Source organism: Equus quagga, chromosome 14 (assembly GCF_021613505.1).
Source record: "Equus quagga isolate Etosha38 chromosome 14, UCLA_HA_Equagga_1.0, whole genome shotgun sequence".
Lineage (NCBI taxonomy): Eukaryota > Metazoa > Chordata > Mammalia > Perissodactyla > Equidae > Equus > Equus quagga.
In genome coordinates this window covers 78,549,991-78,568,899 of record NC_060280.1, presented here as the reverse complement: position 1 = coordinate 78,568,899, position 18,909 = coordinate 78,549,991, and the positions used below count along the sequence as shown (strand labels likewise).

Sequence of the window (18,909 nt, the reverse complement as noted above, 5' to 3'; positions counted from 1 at the left end):
CACTGTCGCCTCAGAAAATTAATATTGCTTGCATATCCTGATATTAAGTTAGTTCAATTAAAATTCCAATTCATATAATTACTTGTGTTATCATTGGCAAAAACCATTGTCTCAGGAAAAAGTTTATGATTGATTTTTGCTGATAGTTACAAAAGTGATACACTATGTTAATGTTTTAACTCAATTTAGCTTGGAGTGGTTTTTATTTTTATCTTTCAGTGCAGTTAAAATAGCCATGGATGAGAAGCGAGTGCCCTTTGTTTTACCTTCCATGCTCACTGTCCATCAAATTAGGGATCTAGAGGCCAAGGACTATATGCTGTTTTAAAATGTGGAAATGGATTTGTTTTAAGAGGGACCATCCGGGAGACAGCCCAGTGGCTCAGCGGTTAAGTGTGCACATTCCACTTCAATGGCCCAGGGTTCGCTGGTTCAGATCCCAAGTGCAGACATGGCACCACTTGGCAGACCATGCTGTGTTAGGCTTCCCACATATAAAAAGTAGAGTAAGATGGGCACAGATGTTAGCTCAGGGCCAGTCTTCCTCAGCAAAAAAAAAAAGGAAGATTGGCAGCAGATGTTAGCTCAGGGCTAATCTTCCTCAAAAAAAAAAAAGGGACCATCTACTAGGTGCTTCTTAAACTCCATTTTAGTTCTTTTTGACTAGCTTTTTATTAAGTCTGCTTTATTTTATATCAGGGTTTTTTTACTGAAGTATAGTTGATACAGTTTTGTGTTAGTTGCAGATGTAGAACACAGTGATTTGACATTTATATACATTATGAAATGATCACCACAATGTCTAGTAACCATCTGTCACCCTACAAAGTTATTACAATATTATTGACTGTATTCCCTATGCTATATATTACATCCCCATGACTTATTTGTTTTATAACTGGAAGTTTGTACCTCTTAATCCTCTTCACCTGTTTCATCCAACCCCCACCCACCTTCCCCTCAGGCGACCACCAGTTTATTCTGTATCTGTGAGTCTGTTTCTGTTTTATTTGTTTTGTTTTTTTAGGTTCCACATATAAGTCAAGTCGTATGGTATTTGTCTTTTCCTATCTGACTTATTTCACTTAGCATAATACCCTCTAGGTCCATTCATGTTGATAGAAATGACAAGATTTCATTCTTTTTTATGGGTGAGTAATATTCCAGTGTGTGTGTGTGTGTGTGTGTGTGTGTGTGTGTGTGTGTCTGTCTGTCTGTCTGTCTTTATTCATTCATCTTTATTCATTCATCTCTCAATGGACACATTGCTTCCATATCTTGGCTATTGTAAATAATGCTGTAATGAGCATACGAGTGTATATGTCTTTTCAAGTTAGTGTTTTTTGTTTTCTTCTGGTAAATACCCAGAAGTGGAATTGCTGCATTATAGGGTAGTTCTATTTTTAATTTTTTGAGGAACCTCCATGCTGTTTTCCATAGTGGCTGCACCAATTTACACTCCTACCAACAGTGCACGAGGGTTCCCTTTTCTCCATCCTTGCCAACACTTTTTATTTGTTGTCTTTTTAAAGAAACTCTTGATAATACTAGTTTCAGTATAAAGCAGAGTGGTTTTTATTTCCACCACAGCAAGACTCTGCCCCCTGCTAGAAGTAGTATAGCTTGCCTGATGGTGAGGAGCAAATGTCAGTTAGATCAATCTTCCTGGTCCTCCCTAATCACACCTCCAGGCCTTTTTTTGCAAGTCTTTGCCTATAAACTTTAATGTTGCCTGCATTCTGAATAACTGCAGAATACTGCTATAAAGTAGATTTTTTTTCTGTCCGTGGTGACCAGGTCCAAATATTGGGACTTTTTCAGTTTTTATCCCAGGACACATTGAAATGTTAGTGTTTATTTGCCTTTCTTTAAGTAAAAAAGTGAGAATGGGAAGATACTGACAAGTGAACAGTTCTTTCTTAGACAAAATGCAGCATTATCTGGTCTCCCAACCCACATTGGATTAAAAACAAATAAGAAGGATCAGGAATAAGTTGGATAAGTAGGCATATACAGGAAAAGCATAAATGTCTTTTGATAGTAAGGGAAAGAGAACAAGAAAAGGCATGTACAGAAGTGCTAAATACACACCAGTAAGGGTGAGATAGGGGGCCAGGAAGAATGAGGGTGCAGTTGGAGACGAATATAAACACACACAGTCCTGTCTCCTTTCAAAAACCTCTATCAGTGTATTAGAATATAGTAGACTAATTGGTGTTCTTGATGATGCCGTGAGTCATTAAGAAACAAAAAAGAAATTAATATTTCTGATTTAAGAAGTCAAGGCAAAATGTAACCCTGTCACAAATTTTCTAGCACAAATGATTTAATAAAATAAGTTTGGTTACCTTTAAAAGCGATTAGGTTAGTTTTTTGGAAAATTTTACTTAAGTGGAAAATGTATTTATTCCCTAATAATGTCGGCTGATTCAAGTGTTGCAAAGGGGAAAACTGAAGTATAGGATTCTAAATTTTTGTCAGGAGGAAATTTCATCCTATGGGTCTATTAACAGGTGTTATTTATTAAATGTTCATATGTATATGATGTTGTGCAAACTGTTGAATTTTAAGTACATTTTAGCTTTCATTAAAATATTACAACCAAAAGCTTGCTTACTGTTCACAACTTCAGTGGCTCAGATTTATTCATTTGGTGCAGCACAGCTGATTTGCATACAGTAAAGACATTGGTAAAGTTCAGTACCTGGTGAGAATAGGCTAGATTGTTTGGCTCTACCCTCCCACTAAAAACAACGATATGATTTTTAAAAAGTCACCTTAAAAGTACTTGAAAAGATAGGGAACTGCCGGGTTAAATTTAGGGAGGAAGCCTCATGCAGAGAGGTAAGTAGATACCAGAGCACTAAAACCAGTTTTTCCATAAGACATTTTCCAAAACACAAATGGGCTTTGCTTCATCAACTCCAAGAGCAAGAGAAACAGAAGTCAAGGCCCAGAACATGTGAAAGTTGTGAAGTCTTAGAGAAGTTGGTCCACACATTAAGTAGGGACCTCAAAGGACTGTACCACTAGAACTAAACCTGCTCCCCTTCCTCCAGACTCTAGAGGTCTATAGAAACAGCCACATTGGCAGTGAGCAGACTTGAAGATGAAAAGGAAAAAGGAGAAAACACATCCCTGAGAAGTTGTGGCCACCAGCCAACCCTCTTGCAGGTTAACATCCTGATTATTCCTTGCACAGTAGGCCAAGGAATCTCAAACAGTGAATATGGTTTAGGTAGTGCCCTCCAGGAACCTAGCAGAAGCAAACAGAAAGCTTCTTTGGAAGAGGGCATATTCATCGTAACCTCAGCAAAACAGTCCCCTGCAAATCATTTTCAAGGGCAATAACCACTGTCAGAAACAACCAGGCACACAGACAGCAGAGAGAGAACCAACAGGAAGAAAAAAGAACATGCAGGAGAAATCAACTGGCATAACCAATTGGCATAGTTTTCACACACAGATATAAAACAAATATGCTTACCATGTTTAGTGAAATAAGCTTGAACAATAAATGCAGAGAACAGTAAACTGTAAAAAGTGATGTAACAGATTTGAGAAAAAAACAAATAGGATTTCTAGAAAACAAAAAGATAACCAAAATTTAGAAACTAGGTCAACATTTTGGCAGCTGATTGGACTTAGCAAAAAAGAATTGGTGAATTAGAAGATAAGTTAGAAGAAATCACCTGAGTGCTGCACAGAGAGAGACTATATTAGGTTCCCCTGAAAACAGAATCAAGGGGATAGATAGAGATATATAGAGATTTATTAGAAGAGAGTCACTCACATGATTATGGAGGATGAGAAGTCCCACAAACTGCCATCTGCCAGCTGGAGGCCTAGGAAAGCTGGTAGTGGTAGTTCTGGTCCAAACCCAAGGCCAAGAACTGGGGGGCTGATAGTATAAGTCCAAGTACAAAGGCCCAAGAACTGGGAGCACTGATGTTCAAGGGCAGGAGAAGATGGATATCCCAGCTCAAGCAGAGAGAACAAATTCACCTTTCTTCCACCTTTTTGTTCTATTCGGGAGTCCACTGAATTGGATGATACCCACCTACTTTGGTGAGGAGGATCTTTATTACTCAGTCTACCAATTCAAATGCTAATCTCTTCCGGAACCACCCTCACACATGCACTCAGAAATAATGGGCATCCTTTAGCCCAGTTAAATTGACACAGAAAATTAACCATTACAGAGACAATGGTAGAGACTACAGTGGAGAAAAGGATAAAGGTTATGGACGATACAAACATAGGTTTTGATGGAAGTCCTAAAAGGAGAAGAGCAAATGGAATAATAAGGAATAATAAGAAACACAGTCCTAGACACATTATAGAGAAAATTCAGAAGATTAAAAAAATGACATTACTTTCAGAAGAATATCTGACTTTTTAATAACATCAGAAAGCAGTAGAATGACATCTTCAGTGTGCTGAAAGAAAATATCTCCAAATCTAGATGTCTACACACAATGAAAATATCTTTCAAGAATGAAGGTGAAATAAAGGCATTTTCAAATAAACAAAAACATAATACATCATCACTAAAGAAAATTCTTAAAATTGGACTTCAAGCAGGAGTAAAGTGAGCACAGATGGAAGGTCTTACATACAAGAAGGAATGAAGAACAAGAAAGATGTAAATATGTGAACAAATGTGAACATTGCTTGTATGAAAGTAATGTGGGGCTTTATCAAAACAAGTAAAATATCAGACAACAATCTGTAAGTTGCAGAAAGAGTGTGTGTGGGAAATGGAGTTAAAGTACTCTAGGACTCATATTATCCAGGAGGAAGTAAAGGTTTGGTTTGACTTTTAGACTTTGATAAGGTAAGTATATATCTAGTTTTTAACGAGTAAAAAAGAATAGGATAAGATCGAGTGATTTCCAAACTAATGGGGAGGGGGGCAGGGATGGGGATGCAAAGGGCCAAGAATAGCCAAGATGTTCAGGAAGCAAATGAACAAGGTATGAGAGCACTTGCTTTATCTGGTATCAAGGTCATAAAGCTATGGTAACTAAAGGTTGGCATTAATACAGGTACAAACAAGCAGATGGAACCAGTAGAGAACCTGGAAACAGACCCAAGCATTTATGTACACTTGATATATGACAGAGGTGGCACTACAGAGCAGAGAAGAAAAGTCAGACTTTTCAATAAATGTGTTCTATCACAAAATCAGCTCCAGGGGGATTAAAGAAAAGACCTAAATGTCAGAGGCAAAACTTAGATCTTTCTATAAGACAATTTAAGATAGAGAAGAATTTCTTAAAACAATACCAAAAAGCTATACCCAGAAAGGAAAGGATTAATAAATTCAATTAAAATGTAAAACGTTTGGTCATAAAAAGAGTAAAAAGGCAAGCCATGGAAGAGGGAAGTATATTTGTAACGTATCACTGACAAAGGGCTTGTATCCAAAATATGAAAAGAACTCTTAGAATAAAAAGCAGACAGCTTGGGGGGCTGGCCCAGTGGCATAGTGGTTGAGTTCACACACACTGCTTCGGTGGCCCAGGGGTTCGCCTGTTCAGATCCTGGGCACAGAACTACAAGCCCCACTATGGCAGCATCCCACATTGGAGAACTAGAAGGACTTACAACTAGGATATACAACTATGTACTGGGGCTTTGGGGAAAAAAAAAAAAAAGAGGAAGATTGGCAACAAATTTTAGCTCAGGGCCAATCTTCCTCACCAAAAAAAAAGATAATAAGACTTGAACTGGCATTTCACAAAAGGAGGGGTTTCAATAAATAAATGAAAAGGTGCTCAATCTCATTAGTAATAAGGGAAATGAAACTCAAACCACAATTAAATATTGCTACACACCCACCAGATTGGCAAAATTTTAAAAATCCAACAATACCAAGTTGGTGAGGCTGTGGAGCAACAAATCTCTCATATATTGTGGGTAGTAACATACAATCACTTGGAAAAGAGTTTAGCATTTTCTAATAAAGTCAGATACACGTATACTATGACTCAGCAATTTTATTCCTAAGTGTAGGTACCCTAGGAAAAAAGCATGCATGTATGCATTAAGTTAGTTGTACAAGAATATTCACAGCATTTTTTACAGTAGCCTGAAACTGTCCATCAAGAGTGAAATGGATAGATTATGGAATATTATGCAACAATATTTAAACTTCACTTACATGTAACAATATGGATGAGTCCACAATATTGAAGGAAAGAGGGAAGACACAGAATACGTGGATTGTGATTCAATTTATATAAACTTTACAACCAGGCAACACTGTACTGTTTATAATGTGGGTATGGACTTTTCCCTAAAGGGCATGCATGGTAGTAAATAGCTTAGACTTAACTGCCACATGGTCTCTGTGGCAACCACCACCACTCCACTCGGCCACTGCAGTGTGAAAGCAGCCCTAGACAGTATGTGGCCATGTTTCAGCAAGAACCAGTCCCTCATCTATGAGCACATGGATTTGAGATAAAATTACTTTTAAAGGTGGGATAAGGAAAAAAAGAAGGAAATGATAACCATAAAAGACAGGATAATGAGTATCTCTTGGCAGGAGAGGTTTGTGATCAGGGAAGAGTAAATGGGGCCTTCTAGGATGCTGGCAGTGTTTTAGTGGGACTTGTGTGGAGGTTGCACAGGTGTTCACTTTATAGCTATCTTTTTAATTCTATGTAAAGTTAAATACTTGTGTGTACAATAAGTTGTATGTCACAATAAAATAAGTTTTAAAAAATAAAAATGGTCACTGTTTCCTTAAGTAGTTGTTATACATTTAATCATATGTGAATTTTTGTTTAGTTTACATTTGAACTGCTCTACTTGTTTCTGAAACTTAAATCAAAGAAATACTCCTAAAGGAATTTAAGTAGTAATATAAGGCAATTATCTTATATGTGATTTCTTTTTAAATCACATAAACATTTAATTAAAAGTGAAATAGAACACTACTACTTTTGACTAGTAATTCAGGATATATGCATTAGATAATCTGTGTTTAGAGGCTTAGAGATACAGCTTGCAACTTGTATCTTGGCTTATTTATACTAAAGTGTTAACAGCTGTCCTCTTTTCTTTCTTTTATTCACAGGCTCAGTAGATGAAGGCGTCACCGAAGGGTTACCTACACTTCAAAGCACTTCTAGCACTAATGCTCATGCAGAAGATGATGATCGGTTAGTATTAAGAGAGTGTGTAGTTTCCTTGTAAGGGCTGTGCTTGCAACTCTGAATTCAAGCATTTTATCTAGGAATTATATAAGAAGTTTATCAGGACCTCACTTTAGTATATTTTATATGTATATTTAATATATTTAGTATACTTCAGAGTAATGAGGTAGCATCATCACGTCTAAATTAGACCACCTATGCAAGGTTTTTTGACATTTCTGAAACTAGTCCCATTACTTTAAATAGTGTCTGTATCAGGGGTTGACAAACTATGCACTGCAGGCCAATTCCAGTCCACCACCTTTATTTGTAAGTCGAATTTTATTGAAACACAGCCGTGCTCATTTGATTACATATTGCCTGAGGATGGCAGAACAGAGTGGTTGAATTAGAGATCATGTGGTGTGCAAAGCCAAAAATATTTACTGTCTTATCTGCTACAGAAAAAGTTTGCCAAACCCTCATCTGTGTACCCATAATTCCCAAGTCATTATCGTCAGATTGAGCCTCCCTGCTTGATACTTCCACAAGGATGTATAAGGGGCATTTCGGACTTAACATGGCCAAGACAGAATCTAGACTTCTAACTCCCTTCAAAGCCTGTTCTTCCAGTCTTTCCCACCTCAGTAAGCAGCATCAGCATCCCCCTAATTTCTCAAGCTGTATCTCTGGCAATTATTCTTGATCTTTCTTTCCCTCACCACTCTGCATTCCCCTTCCCCATATTTAATCTTTAGGCAAATTCTGTCAACTGTACCTGCAAAATATGCCCTCATCAGTCTACTTTTCATCCATCTCTACTACAGTCACCCTAGCTCAGGTTACCACCATCTTTTGCCTTGCCTACTGCAGTAGCCTTCAGCTGGCCCTTGATTTCATCCTCCCCCTATGCCAGTCATTAGCCACATGGTGGCCAGAATGATCTTTGTTTTAATTGTCAAATTATGTTGCTGTTTTAAAGCAGTAGATTCTTAAAATTCTCCAATACATTCATTCTTAAAATCTAAACTCCTTGCTATGCCTTTTAAAGCCCTACATGATATGACTTCTGTGTAACTCCCTTCAGACATTTTCCTTGTTTGCTACCTTCTAGCCATATTGACCTTCTTTCACTTTCTAGAATATTCCGTATCCCTGCTTTCGGGTCTTTCTGCCACTTTAGGGCCTTTATTCTGCCTGAAATACTTTATCCTGATTTTCACATTTTCCTTCTTGGCCTCCAGATCACTGTCTAAATGTCATTTCTCAAGGAAACTTTTCCTGATCACCTCTCTAAAATAAAACAGCACCAATTGGATCACCCTATTTTAATTGTCTGTTCTGATAATTTTCTTGAGTATTTATTGTCTGTTTCTGACAGCTGAATATAGACTCCACTGAATGAACTCCTCATAGAGTGTCCAGGACAGACTTTAAAACTCTATTTGTTGAAAAATTGAAGGGTTCAAAGAACTTAAAGTTTATTGTTCTTGAATAGGTAAACCTGGTAGAGCAGATTATGAACCAGAGTCATTTAAAAATAAGTTAGTGAAGGTATAAACAAACAAATGTGCCTAAATTCTTTAATTTTAAACATTAGTTGTCTGTTCTATACTGAATACTGTGCTAAATGGTGGGGATGTAGACATGAAATGTGCAGTGCTTGCCCTCAGACATCAAACCAATTTTGGGGAATGGAGAGAGGTTGAAGATAGACAGGTAGACAGATAATCATGAGTGATCTGCAGAGGGTTCTGTTGCTCTGGATAGGAGGCTACCTACCTAAGCCACTGATAAATCAAAGAAGGCTTCCAGGAGGATGAGGTGACTTCTTAGCTACATTTTCATAAAATGAGTAGGCATTATCTAGGCAAAGAAGGTAGCCAAGTTAAATGTGCAAAAGCATAGCATTGAGAGAGAGCTATTAGGAACTGCCTGGTAGAGGATATGTTTAGGGAGTATGACAAGAAATGAGGTGGTAAAGTACACAGAACCCAGATCACAAGGAGCCTTGTATGCCTTACAAAGGGGTTTAGACTTTATTCTGAAGATAGCAGTGAACCATCACAGGATTTTAAACATGTAGCTGATTTAATCAGAGAGATCGCTGTGAAACTAAGAAGGATGGATTAGAAGGATGCAGGGTAAAGAGAGGGAGTTATGAATTCAGCCTTGTGTTGGTGAGGGCCTAAATTAGAGCAGTGATAGGAAGGAAAGGGTTAGAGAGATTAAGGATCCCTAAGGGAAAGTCGTTTCTATGTTCTGTGGCCATATGTCTTTTCTTAAGATGCTGACCATGCTGGACAGGAACATTGTTTTCATATAATTGTAAATGGAACTTGTGATCTAACAGTTAAACTGTTTCAAGAAGTCTTTGTTTTTTCTTTTGTTTATTTAAAGTTGTGCAGAAATATTTATTCAACTTAAACTTCAGAGCCTGGTTGCCTTCTTTGGTCTGTTTTTTAGATTGGAAAATGTTCAGTATCCCTATCAACTCTACATTGCTCCCTCTACCAGCAGTACAGAACGACCAAGTCCAAATGGTCCAGATAGACCTTTTCAGTGTCCAACTTGTGGGGTGCGATTCACCCGTATTCAGAACCTGAAACAGCACATGCTCATCCACTCAGGTAATGTCGTTTTCCCTATTGTTGCATAAATGAGTACTCTAAAACATTTTATTTGGGAATCCCAGTTAAAAATAGTAAACAGGTGTTTTCGAGTTTAAAAAAAAAAGGTATCTCTGGCAAGTCAAATGAGAACAGATAAGCCTACATCTGTTGCTGAAGTGGTGCAGTGTCACAAAGCTGTTTGCTAAACACATTTGCCACCACAGCATAAGTATTCTGATTAAGACTTGGGGGGGCGTGTAAAGTATGTAAATTTAAAAGATATTGGATATATTAGGTGTGTGCATATATGTGAGAAAAGTACAAATACAGATGGTAAAGCAAATGGGGTTAAAAGGGCATATATTGGTGGTCTTTGTACTATTCTTGTAACTTCTCTGTAAGTTTGAAATTATTTCCAAATAAAAGTATTTTTAAAAATTTACTAACAATAATTTAATTTTAGTTCTGCAATCCTAAATTTCTCTGTGCCCTGATTAGTCAGCTTTGTAGTCAGCTTTGTAGTATTTTTTTTTTTTAGTGTAAAAGAGATTTGGGATAAATGATGTATAAAACAGATTTGAAACTTAAGTTCACTGATCACCTAAAGGCAACACCATTCTTGTGGGTTGAACAGGGACCTCTGCTGAGCAGGCAGTTTGCTCTGTTCTCAGCAGGAACCATCTCACTTTCCTCTCCTGTACAGAGGTCTGATAGTCCCTGTGCTAACACCAGTTCCCTACAACTTTGTTAAATCAACAGATTGTATTTTGAAGGTTTTTTTTTTTTTTTACCAAAGCTATGAAAATGAGTTTGAGGAAACCATTAATATACTTTATAGTTCACATATTAATTTCTACATATTTTTTCTAGGACTACTACAAATCAAATCCCTGAAAACTCAGTTCATCAAGTGCTAATTCTATCATGATCATTAATTATGTTCAGGAATCTTAGAATTTTCCTTTTTTCTTCTCATTTCTCTCTGAGATAGGGAATGAAGAGTAGGTACTAATCATTTTCACATCTTTTCAATGTAAACCTCACTAGTGAAATGAAATAGTAAATGTGTTATATGGGGATTTGGGTTCTGTTTAAATACTGTGCTTAATTGTGTTTCAAAGTCTGTAAAATAGATGATTTAGGACAGTATTCAAAAATCAACTTAGGGAGCTGGCCCTATGGCCTAGTGGTTAAGTTCAGTTCACTCCGCTTCAGTGGCCCAGGTTCAGTTCCCAGGCACAGGCAGACCTACACCACTTATCGGTGGCCATGCTATGGTAGCAACCCACATACAAGATAGAGGAGGCTTGGCACAAATCTTAGCTCAGGACAAATCTTCTTCAAGTAAAAAGAGGAAGATTGGTAACAGATGTTAGCTCAGGGTGAATCTTCCTCAGCAAAAAAGAAAAATCAACTTGGGTATATATAACCTAGTTTCCCCCTCCTCCCCGTGCCTTTCTTTTCTTAAAGCACTAGTGACTTTTCAAATGTTCTCTACCTTTTCTGAGATATTGAATTGGAATATTTTTTGCTGGTGATTTTTATCTCTTCATATTATCTATTGCTACAAAATTCAGAATGTTCAGAAATGTGTGTGGTTTATTAGCTTTTAGTTTATTTTGTTTTTAGATAATATTTTGTTTTCCTTTATTTTACAGGAATTAAACCATTTCAGTGTGACCGCTGTGGGAAAAAGTTCACCAGGGCTTACTCGCTAAAGATGCATCGCCTAAAGCATGAAGGTAAACGCTGTTTCCGGTGCCAGATATGTAGTGCCACTTTCACTTCCTTCGGGGAATATAAACACCACATGAGGGTTTCCCGGCACATTATCCGCAAGCCTCGGATTTACGAGTGCAAAACATGTGGCGCCATGTTCACCAACTCTGGGAATTTAATCGTGCACCTGAGGAGTCTGAACCATGAAGCGTCAGAGCTAGCAAACTACTTCCAGAGCAGGTGAGGTGCACAACGAAGCCAAACCAGGAAAACTGCTTTCTGAACTCTCTTCTCCTGCTTTCAGGGCAGCCTGCCGCGTTTTTATCAGGTTGCCAGCTAATCAGTCACATTCCTTTTAAATTCCCACTATCCATACTCTGATCTCTTGATCTGATAAACTTTTGTTGAATCTTCTAAGTATGTACAATTATAAATATTTTTATAGTTGGTATTAGAAATCTTTTTCTACAGAAGTAGACTACTTACCCTCTTGTTTGTTTGTTTGTTTTAATAATATGAGGTTAAATTAATTCTGTAGTGGATCTTAAAAATAGACCTTACTGGAAAATTTACCATGCCAGATATTTAGTGATATTAGATTACTTCACACCCTTTGGATATTAATAAAATTCTTCACCACTTCTCTCATTTTTTTTTGAATTCTATATAAAAGAATATACATTTACTAATAAGAGAGAAACTTCAATAGCAATTCTAATGGATATGATTATTTGGATCAAGTGAGGTTTTCTTTTTTTCTTTCAGTTTAGAGCCCAGTGCTTTTAATGTTAGTAGTTTATAATAGAGTTCCCTTTCTGATTTATAGGATATCCAAGGAAATCAGGTTCTCGTTCTAACTCAGCCAGTAACTGCTGTTAGGATTACATGTGTCACTTTACAGATGAGGAAGCTTGAAACTTAGAGATCAAATGTAAGCCTTGAAGGTGATTTCTAAGGTCTCCTCTACATGTAAAATTCTGTTGTCTTTTTTTAATACTTTATCAGAATTGTACATCTATATGAGTCCTTAGTTTCTTAGGAAATCTTTCTAAATTTTTGCATTTTAACCCACCTTTTTTTTTAAATCTTATTTTTCGATAAATGTCAAATGATTCCTGAGCCAGCCCTGATGGCCTAGTGGTTAAAGTTCTGTACTCTCTCCACTTCAGCTGCACAGGTTCGTGTCTCGGTCACAGAACCACACCATCTGTCTATCAGTTGCCATGCTGTGGCAGCAGCTCACATAGAAGACTAGAAGAATTTACACCTAGGATATACAACCCTGCATGGGGGCTTTGGGGAGGAGAAAAGAAGAAGATTGGCAACAGATGTTTGCTCAGGCGAATCTTTCCCCGCCAAAAAAATTCAAATTGTTCCTGTGTATATTTTGTTTTTCTCTTCAAACCAGACATTCATTTTGTTTAATGTCGTCATTTATGGCTAAGCGTCTGGTTGTCATATCACTAAACCTAGATTAGATGTATCGTATCAAACATTGTTTGTTCAGGACTAAAATAGGATCCCACTTGACTCCTGTTGTCGGTCTCTTCCCTGTACAGGGCCCTCTATCCTCTACTGCTCTTGTCTGACACCTGAAGACTCTTTAGAAAGGATAACATAGGACATTGTAAATTGCTCTGCAGATGAGCAGATTTTAATTTTTTTATTAATAGTGGACAATCAAATTATAAAATTACCTTATTAAGTGTATTAGTTATTGACATTCCTAGTATAATGAACTTTTTTAGTTCAACAATAGAGTTAAAGCATCTAAGGTAAGACTTACTTCATAGTGCTTATTGTTTTAACTACAAAAAATGCTTATAGTAGAAAACTTAGTAAATATGGAAAAGTATAAAATATAAGAAATTAAAAGTCTTTCTTGATCTCACCACTCAGAGATAATTTCCACTGTTGTGAAAATTTTGGTGTGTTTTCTTGTCCACACCCAGTAATTAAATACTTATTTAATAGAATATTAAATATTTCCAATATCAGTAAATTCTTTCTGAGGACTAACGTGTGACCAGTTTCATGGCATTCATTTCCAAATTCTGATTCAAGATAATTTATTAACTCTTTTCATATAGCAAATCTAATAAGTTACACATAAATTTTTGTTTTACATTTCTCTATATAATAGATAATGTATAAGATCATTTATGCATAAGGATTTATTTTCTTAGCTAATTTATATCCAGGAAGTACTAAACAGCTAAGTTTATATACCTCTTAATTAGTGTATAATCCAAGAAAGATTAAGCATAAGTTATTCAAATGATCTTTCCTTAAGTGGGCATGCTAATCGTATTTGTCAGTCTTTCAGAGTGACGCTGAAAGTGACAGTTCATCTCATCAGTTGGTGGTAGGGAGAGTTGAGATACTTCGGTTCTGATGGATGCCTTTGGTTCATATTTAGGAAAGTTTACAAGTTGAAAATTCCTGAGTTATAATCTTCATTCAAAAATCTTCGTTCAAGAATTAGAGAAATGAAAAATCCCAATCTTATTTTACAAATAAGGTCTTTTTATTATGTCTTATTTGTTACTGGTTTGAAAATTAACTCCCTTTTTCATCCTTTGCCTCTTATCTAGTGATTTCCTAGTACCGGACTACTTAAACCAGGAGCAGGAAGAGACCCTTGTTCAGTATGATCTTGGAGAACACAGTTTTGAAAGCAACTCCTCTGTTCAAATGCCTGTAATTTCACAGGTCTCCTCGACCCAGAATTGCGAAAGCACCTTTCCCTTGGGGGCTCTTGGTGGGCTGGCAGGAAAAGAGGAAGAAATGCCAGAGCAGCCAAAGACCAGTGCTTGTGCTGAGCCAGCCAGAGATGACCCCCCAAAATCAGAGCTGTCTTCTATAACTATTGAGTAATTTCATGGTTGGGCTTCATTTTTGGTTTTTGGAAAGTGCCTGTGCTTGGTCTTGTACATTTAAATTTAATTTAATTTTTTAAACAAAAAAGGGTTTGGGAAAGAATTTCTCTTTTTACTTTGTAAGCCCTGCAACTGATGTTTTATTTTTTTCATGACTCAGAGATTGCTTTTGTAAGTACACAATAATGTGATGTTGAAATACAGTAGAAACTATGAGACTTAAAGAGAACCAGTTGACTTAAAACATCTATCACTTTCTTCTTCCACTGTTGAAAATAGGCTAACAGCAGATCATTAGTTACAGAAGAAATCAGATGATTATTGACCTTCCTGAGATGAAGGGGTACAACAGAAACAAATTACTAAACAATGACAACTGGCCTGAACAGATGTTTACTCCTATACACAGGACAGTGTACACTATTTTGTAAAGCCTGTTGTTTTTGCAAGTATTTATGGTAAGCTTTCTTAAAATTTATTGGGTGAATACTTCTGAAATCCAACATACTCTTTTTTTATTTTTTATGCTTTGTCATTTCTATTATGATTTTTCATGGTGAAAATTTGCATAGGCTTTCCCTGTACCTTTATAATACTGCTCCTCCGAATAATCTTTCTGTCTTCTATGATAGAAGACAAAGAACCATGACTGAGAATAGTCAAGCTGTGTATGAAATGACCAGGAATGGAGAATGTAGTATGTAAATCCCAGCTTCATAGGAACTCTTTAATATACTGCTTTTCTGAGTAAAATTGTTTACCTGGTCTTTGAATATTAATGCTTGGCTAATTAGGTCATTGTGTACATCAGTTTTCCTCTTGCCCCATCAGCAGTCTTTCTCTTGAACATACTGGAGTGATGCCGTACAAAGGAAAAATATTGGAGATATTATATATTTTATATATAGGTTTATGTATTGTTCGGGATATTTTTATTGTACTGTTTTGGAGAAAATAAAGAATTCTCTGTTAAGGCTACATTCTTAACCCAGCTAAAATTGTTTACAAAATTCCATACAACAGTGAGACATTGTCCTTGTTCTGAAATATTTTTAGACATTGCCAAGTTAGTATAGTTTTTACACAATGTAAGCAATAATGTAAAAGATAAGAAGAGGCTATAAAATGATGACTTGTGACTCATAAATTTGTTTGGGAAAAAAATTAAGGCCAAAAACCTTAAATTAATGAATATCACCTCTTTTGCTGCTAAAAAAATGAAACTTCCTGGTTTATATATAAGTTGGAATTTATATGATACTCTAGACTGGAGTATCCTTTTCATTTGCTACCATTAAAGCATCACTGACCTTGATCTTAAATATTCATGAGTCCATGAACAATGAACTTTTGAGTAACTTTTTTTCTATGTATATGCCCAAAGTTTAATAATTATAAAAGCACCTGATTAGATTAGAAAAAAGAAGCAAAGTGTGATTTCTTATTCAAAACACAAGATCTGAATTTTGTCTGAGTGCTAGATCTTAATAAAAAAAAATATATTTTTAAGTTATAGTGATTTAATTGTTTCATTTTTTTTAATTGGCTAATTCTGTAGTTGATTTCTCCCCATGAATGTAAAGGAAGGGAAAGTAAACTCACTGAAGATTTTTTTAAGTTAAAGTTCTTTCTGTCTCTTTCCATATTCTATCTTTAACTTGTTTCCATCTCTTCTCTCAGTTGTGAACCTGTTTTTCCCCCTTGGCTCTCAAACATAGGTGTCTCACCTTCATAAAGATCAAGATACCCAGGTTAATGATGGGTTTCCATCATTTATGCTTCCTTACTCATAGGGTTGAATTAGTTTCTGCAGCAGACTGTGATACTTAGTACTGCTGTGTCTCAACTGGAAAGGTCAGAAATTTTTATTTTTGATGTCATATATATTCTTTGAAAACTGTTATGCCTACCAGTAGGAAAATCTCAAAGTTAGTGTTAAAATCTTAATATGGGCAAGACAAAGAATAGGTAAAATTACGACCAGGAATCAATTGTTGCCTTCAGTTCTAAGAGTTATTTTTTTTAAAAGTGAGTAAGTAAGAAAAAAAAAGAAGGAAAGAAATAGGCATAAAGAAAAGAAATGTGTGTGAATCGTTTGGGGATTTGTTGGTTGAAAATGTTGTGGCATATCCCCTATCCTGAGAACACTACGTGAAGAGAGCCTGTACAGTTTTGACAGCTCTGAGGTATTCTGTGTTCTCAGAGTGTAGGATTACCACCACTGGCCATTGTTTCCCAAATGGAAACTTTAGATTTTCATTGGTAATTACAAATTGCACAGATTTCCAAGTTTTATGAAAAATTTGAATGTACTGTGAAAATGCATACTTGGTTAGTTGTCTATTCCCCAAATTTTATCAATACAGGTAACTAGTATTTGACATAAAGTGATATAAACAAGGCTGTCTTTTTTCTATTTCATTAAGACTCTACATTTTTCTTGATACACAATTTAAGGGTATTTAGCTTATGAATCTGTTTTAGGAAACTAAGCTGCAAGGGATATAATTGTATATAGTGTTATTTAGTTTTATTTAAAATTTGTTTAAGAGAAGGATACATGGATGTATAATTTTTACCAGAATATATGGAAAACATTGCAAAGAGATGAATGCCAGTTACAGCATCCCATCCATTAGAAATTACTGGTGTAACTGAACGTAAAAATTTCCAGGTTTGAATACTTAGGTACAGCTGCCTTTCCTAAGGGCCAAAAGGGTAATTTTGTGATATTTAAAGGGCTTAAATTTCAGGATGCAGGATAAATTGCCTTTTAAAACCAAGTATTTTATACAAGAAAAGCATTTGCTTTCAGTTTTTAAGCTACCAAACAGGTGGGACATAACTTTAGAAATGAGCAAAGATGTTTGCCATGGTCCTGGATGGTACAGCTCCTGCAGTCATTTTTTCATTTTTAAGGGTGTATTCTAACGGTGGAAGCATTTAGCATCTCAGTGATTATCCTAATTCAGAAACAAACAGATTAATACTGGTTTTTATTTTTTTGAATTTTAAGTTTTCTATAAATGGATGCAGATGGAGGTTATCACCCACAAGTATATTTAAATGGATTTTTCTTAATTTGAATTTCGAGTAATCTTTTTGATTTTTATTTCATATAGTTAGTTACGCATTTAGTTACAATGCCACTTTTTAAAGTTCTCAATTTCAGTGAGACAAATGATACCAAAATGTTTAAATAGTTTCATTCAGTCTTACATTCTAATATTTCAGCAATCATTCTGGCTTACAGTAATTTGGTTCCATATTATGACGCTTGCCCATTGGTTTTAAAACGAACAGAAAAACTTCCATTTTCTTAAGATATTTTACCAAATGGAATGGACTGGTCAGCACATCTAATGTACATATTATTGGTAACTCTGTTACCTTCTAACTACTGAGCCAGACTCTCCCTCTGTATAAGTGGAGGCTTTGGAAGCTGTATTAACTCTTTCAGTCTCTTATTTTATTTCTTTTTATTTTATCCTGTCCTTATCTTAATCTATATGGAGGCAAATTATCTATTTTAAATGTGGCTTTATTTTGAAGATTCTCAGATCATGTTTTAGTCTCTTAGCTTTGTAGTCCCTGAAAAATACATTACTGTATAATGTAATGGCGGTTCTGTACGAGTATACCACATGGAGAGAGTTACTCTTATTACTTGATGAATGAATAATCCTAAAATTGTGGTATTTTAACTGAAAGGAGTTTGAGATTTGAGGACTTCATGAAGAAAAGAATTAGAAACTTCCTGTGGCATTTAGTCTATTTTCACTCATCTGCAAAATGTGAAGTTACAACTCTGAAATACACATTTCAGTGTATGTGAGGAAGAATAAATAGTTCTCTAGATGGTAATATTAATTGGAGGAAAAAAATTAATAAAGTTCACATTTGGAAATGACCCAAAGTTGCTAAAAGGTAATAAATGTGGTTTTCACTCTAAGTCATTGACATATTTTATTTATAATATATTTAGATTTTAAAAGTTACTGAGAGAAGAATGCCTAGAGTCTAGATTTTCTCTTCTGAATCAGTGGAACAGAAGTGAGGGGAAGGTCTGTTATAGTAAACACATCTATGAGGAATATTCAGCTAAGCACACTCCTACAGGCTTTAAGCTAAAATCATCGAAATTTAAGTTATTCCTTATTTGGCCTATACCCGTTTTTATCTTTCAGTGTCATTTTTGCTTGACAGTATGTGATGACGTAGGATATTTTTATTTGGAAAGTCCTCAGCAAGACAAATTTGCCAAAAGCAATAATGGTTCAGATTAAACAATGAAGTGGAATTGAACCAATTTCTGGGTTCAACTAAGGGACACACTCTGGATATTTCGATTTTAGATTATAAATATGTTGCGATTGGTTAATAAGGAGTTAAGCCTATGTGAGATTATGGGCTGAAGACTATTAGTGACATCAGAGTTGTACTTTTTTTTTTTTTTTTTACCTCATACTAAACTAATACAGTTAGATGTTTCCACTACATTGTAGTGATTATATTTTTATGACAGAAAAAAACTAGTTCCATGTCTTTACAAAT

At 35.7% G+C, this 18,909-nt stretch overlaps 1 protein-coding gene across 4 annotated transcripts in view; it reads left to right on the top strand.

The window, feature by feature from the left end:
• ZBTB44 (zinc finger and BTB domain containing 44) overlaps positions 1–16,756 on the top strand; it is a 71,343-nt gene extending 54,587 nt beyond the window's left edge. For 3 of the 4 annotated variants that reach the window (XM_046685656.1, XM_046685654.1, XM_046685653.1), the window contains 4 exons: positions 7,088–7,172; positions 9,612–9,775; positions 11,416–11,716; positions 14,071–16,756. In XM_046685656.1, coding sequence (XP_046541612.1) covers positions 9,760–9,775; positions 11,416–11,716; positions 14,071–14,353 — 600 coding nt within the window. In that variant the 5' untranslated portion in view covers positions 7,088–7,172; positions 9,612–9,759 and the 3' untranslated portion in view covers positions 14,354–16,756. The remainder of the gene's footprint in view (positions 1–7,087; positions 7,173–9,611; positions 9,776–11,415; positions 11,717–14,070) is intronic. The other variant, XM_046685655.1, reaches the window with a different exon arrangement.
• The last annotated feature ends 2,153 nt before the right edge of the window (positions 16,757–18,909 follow it).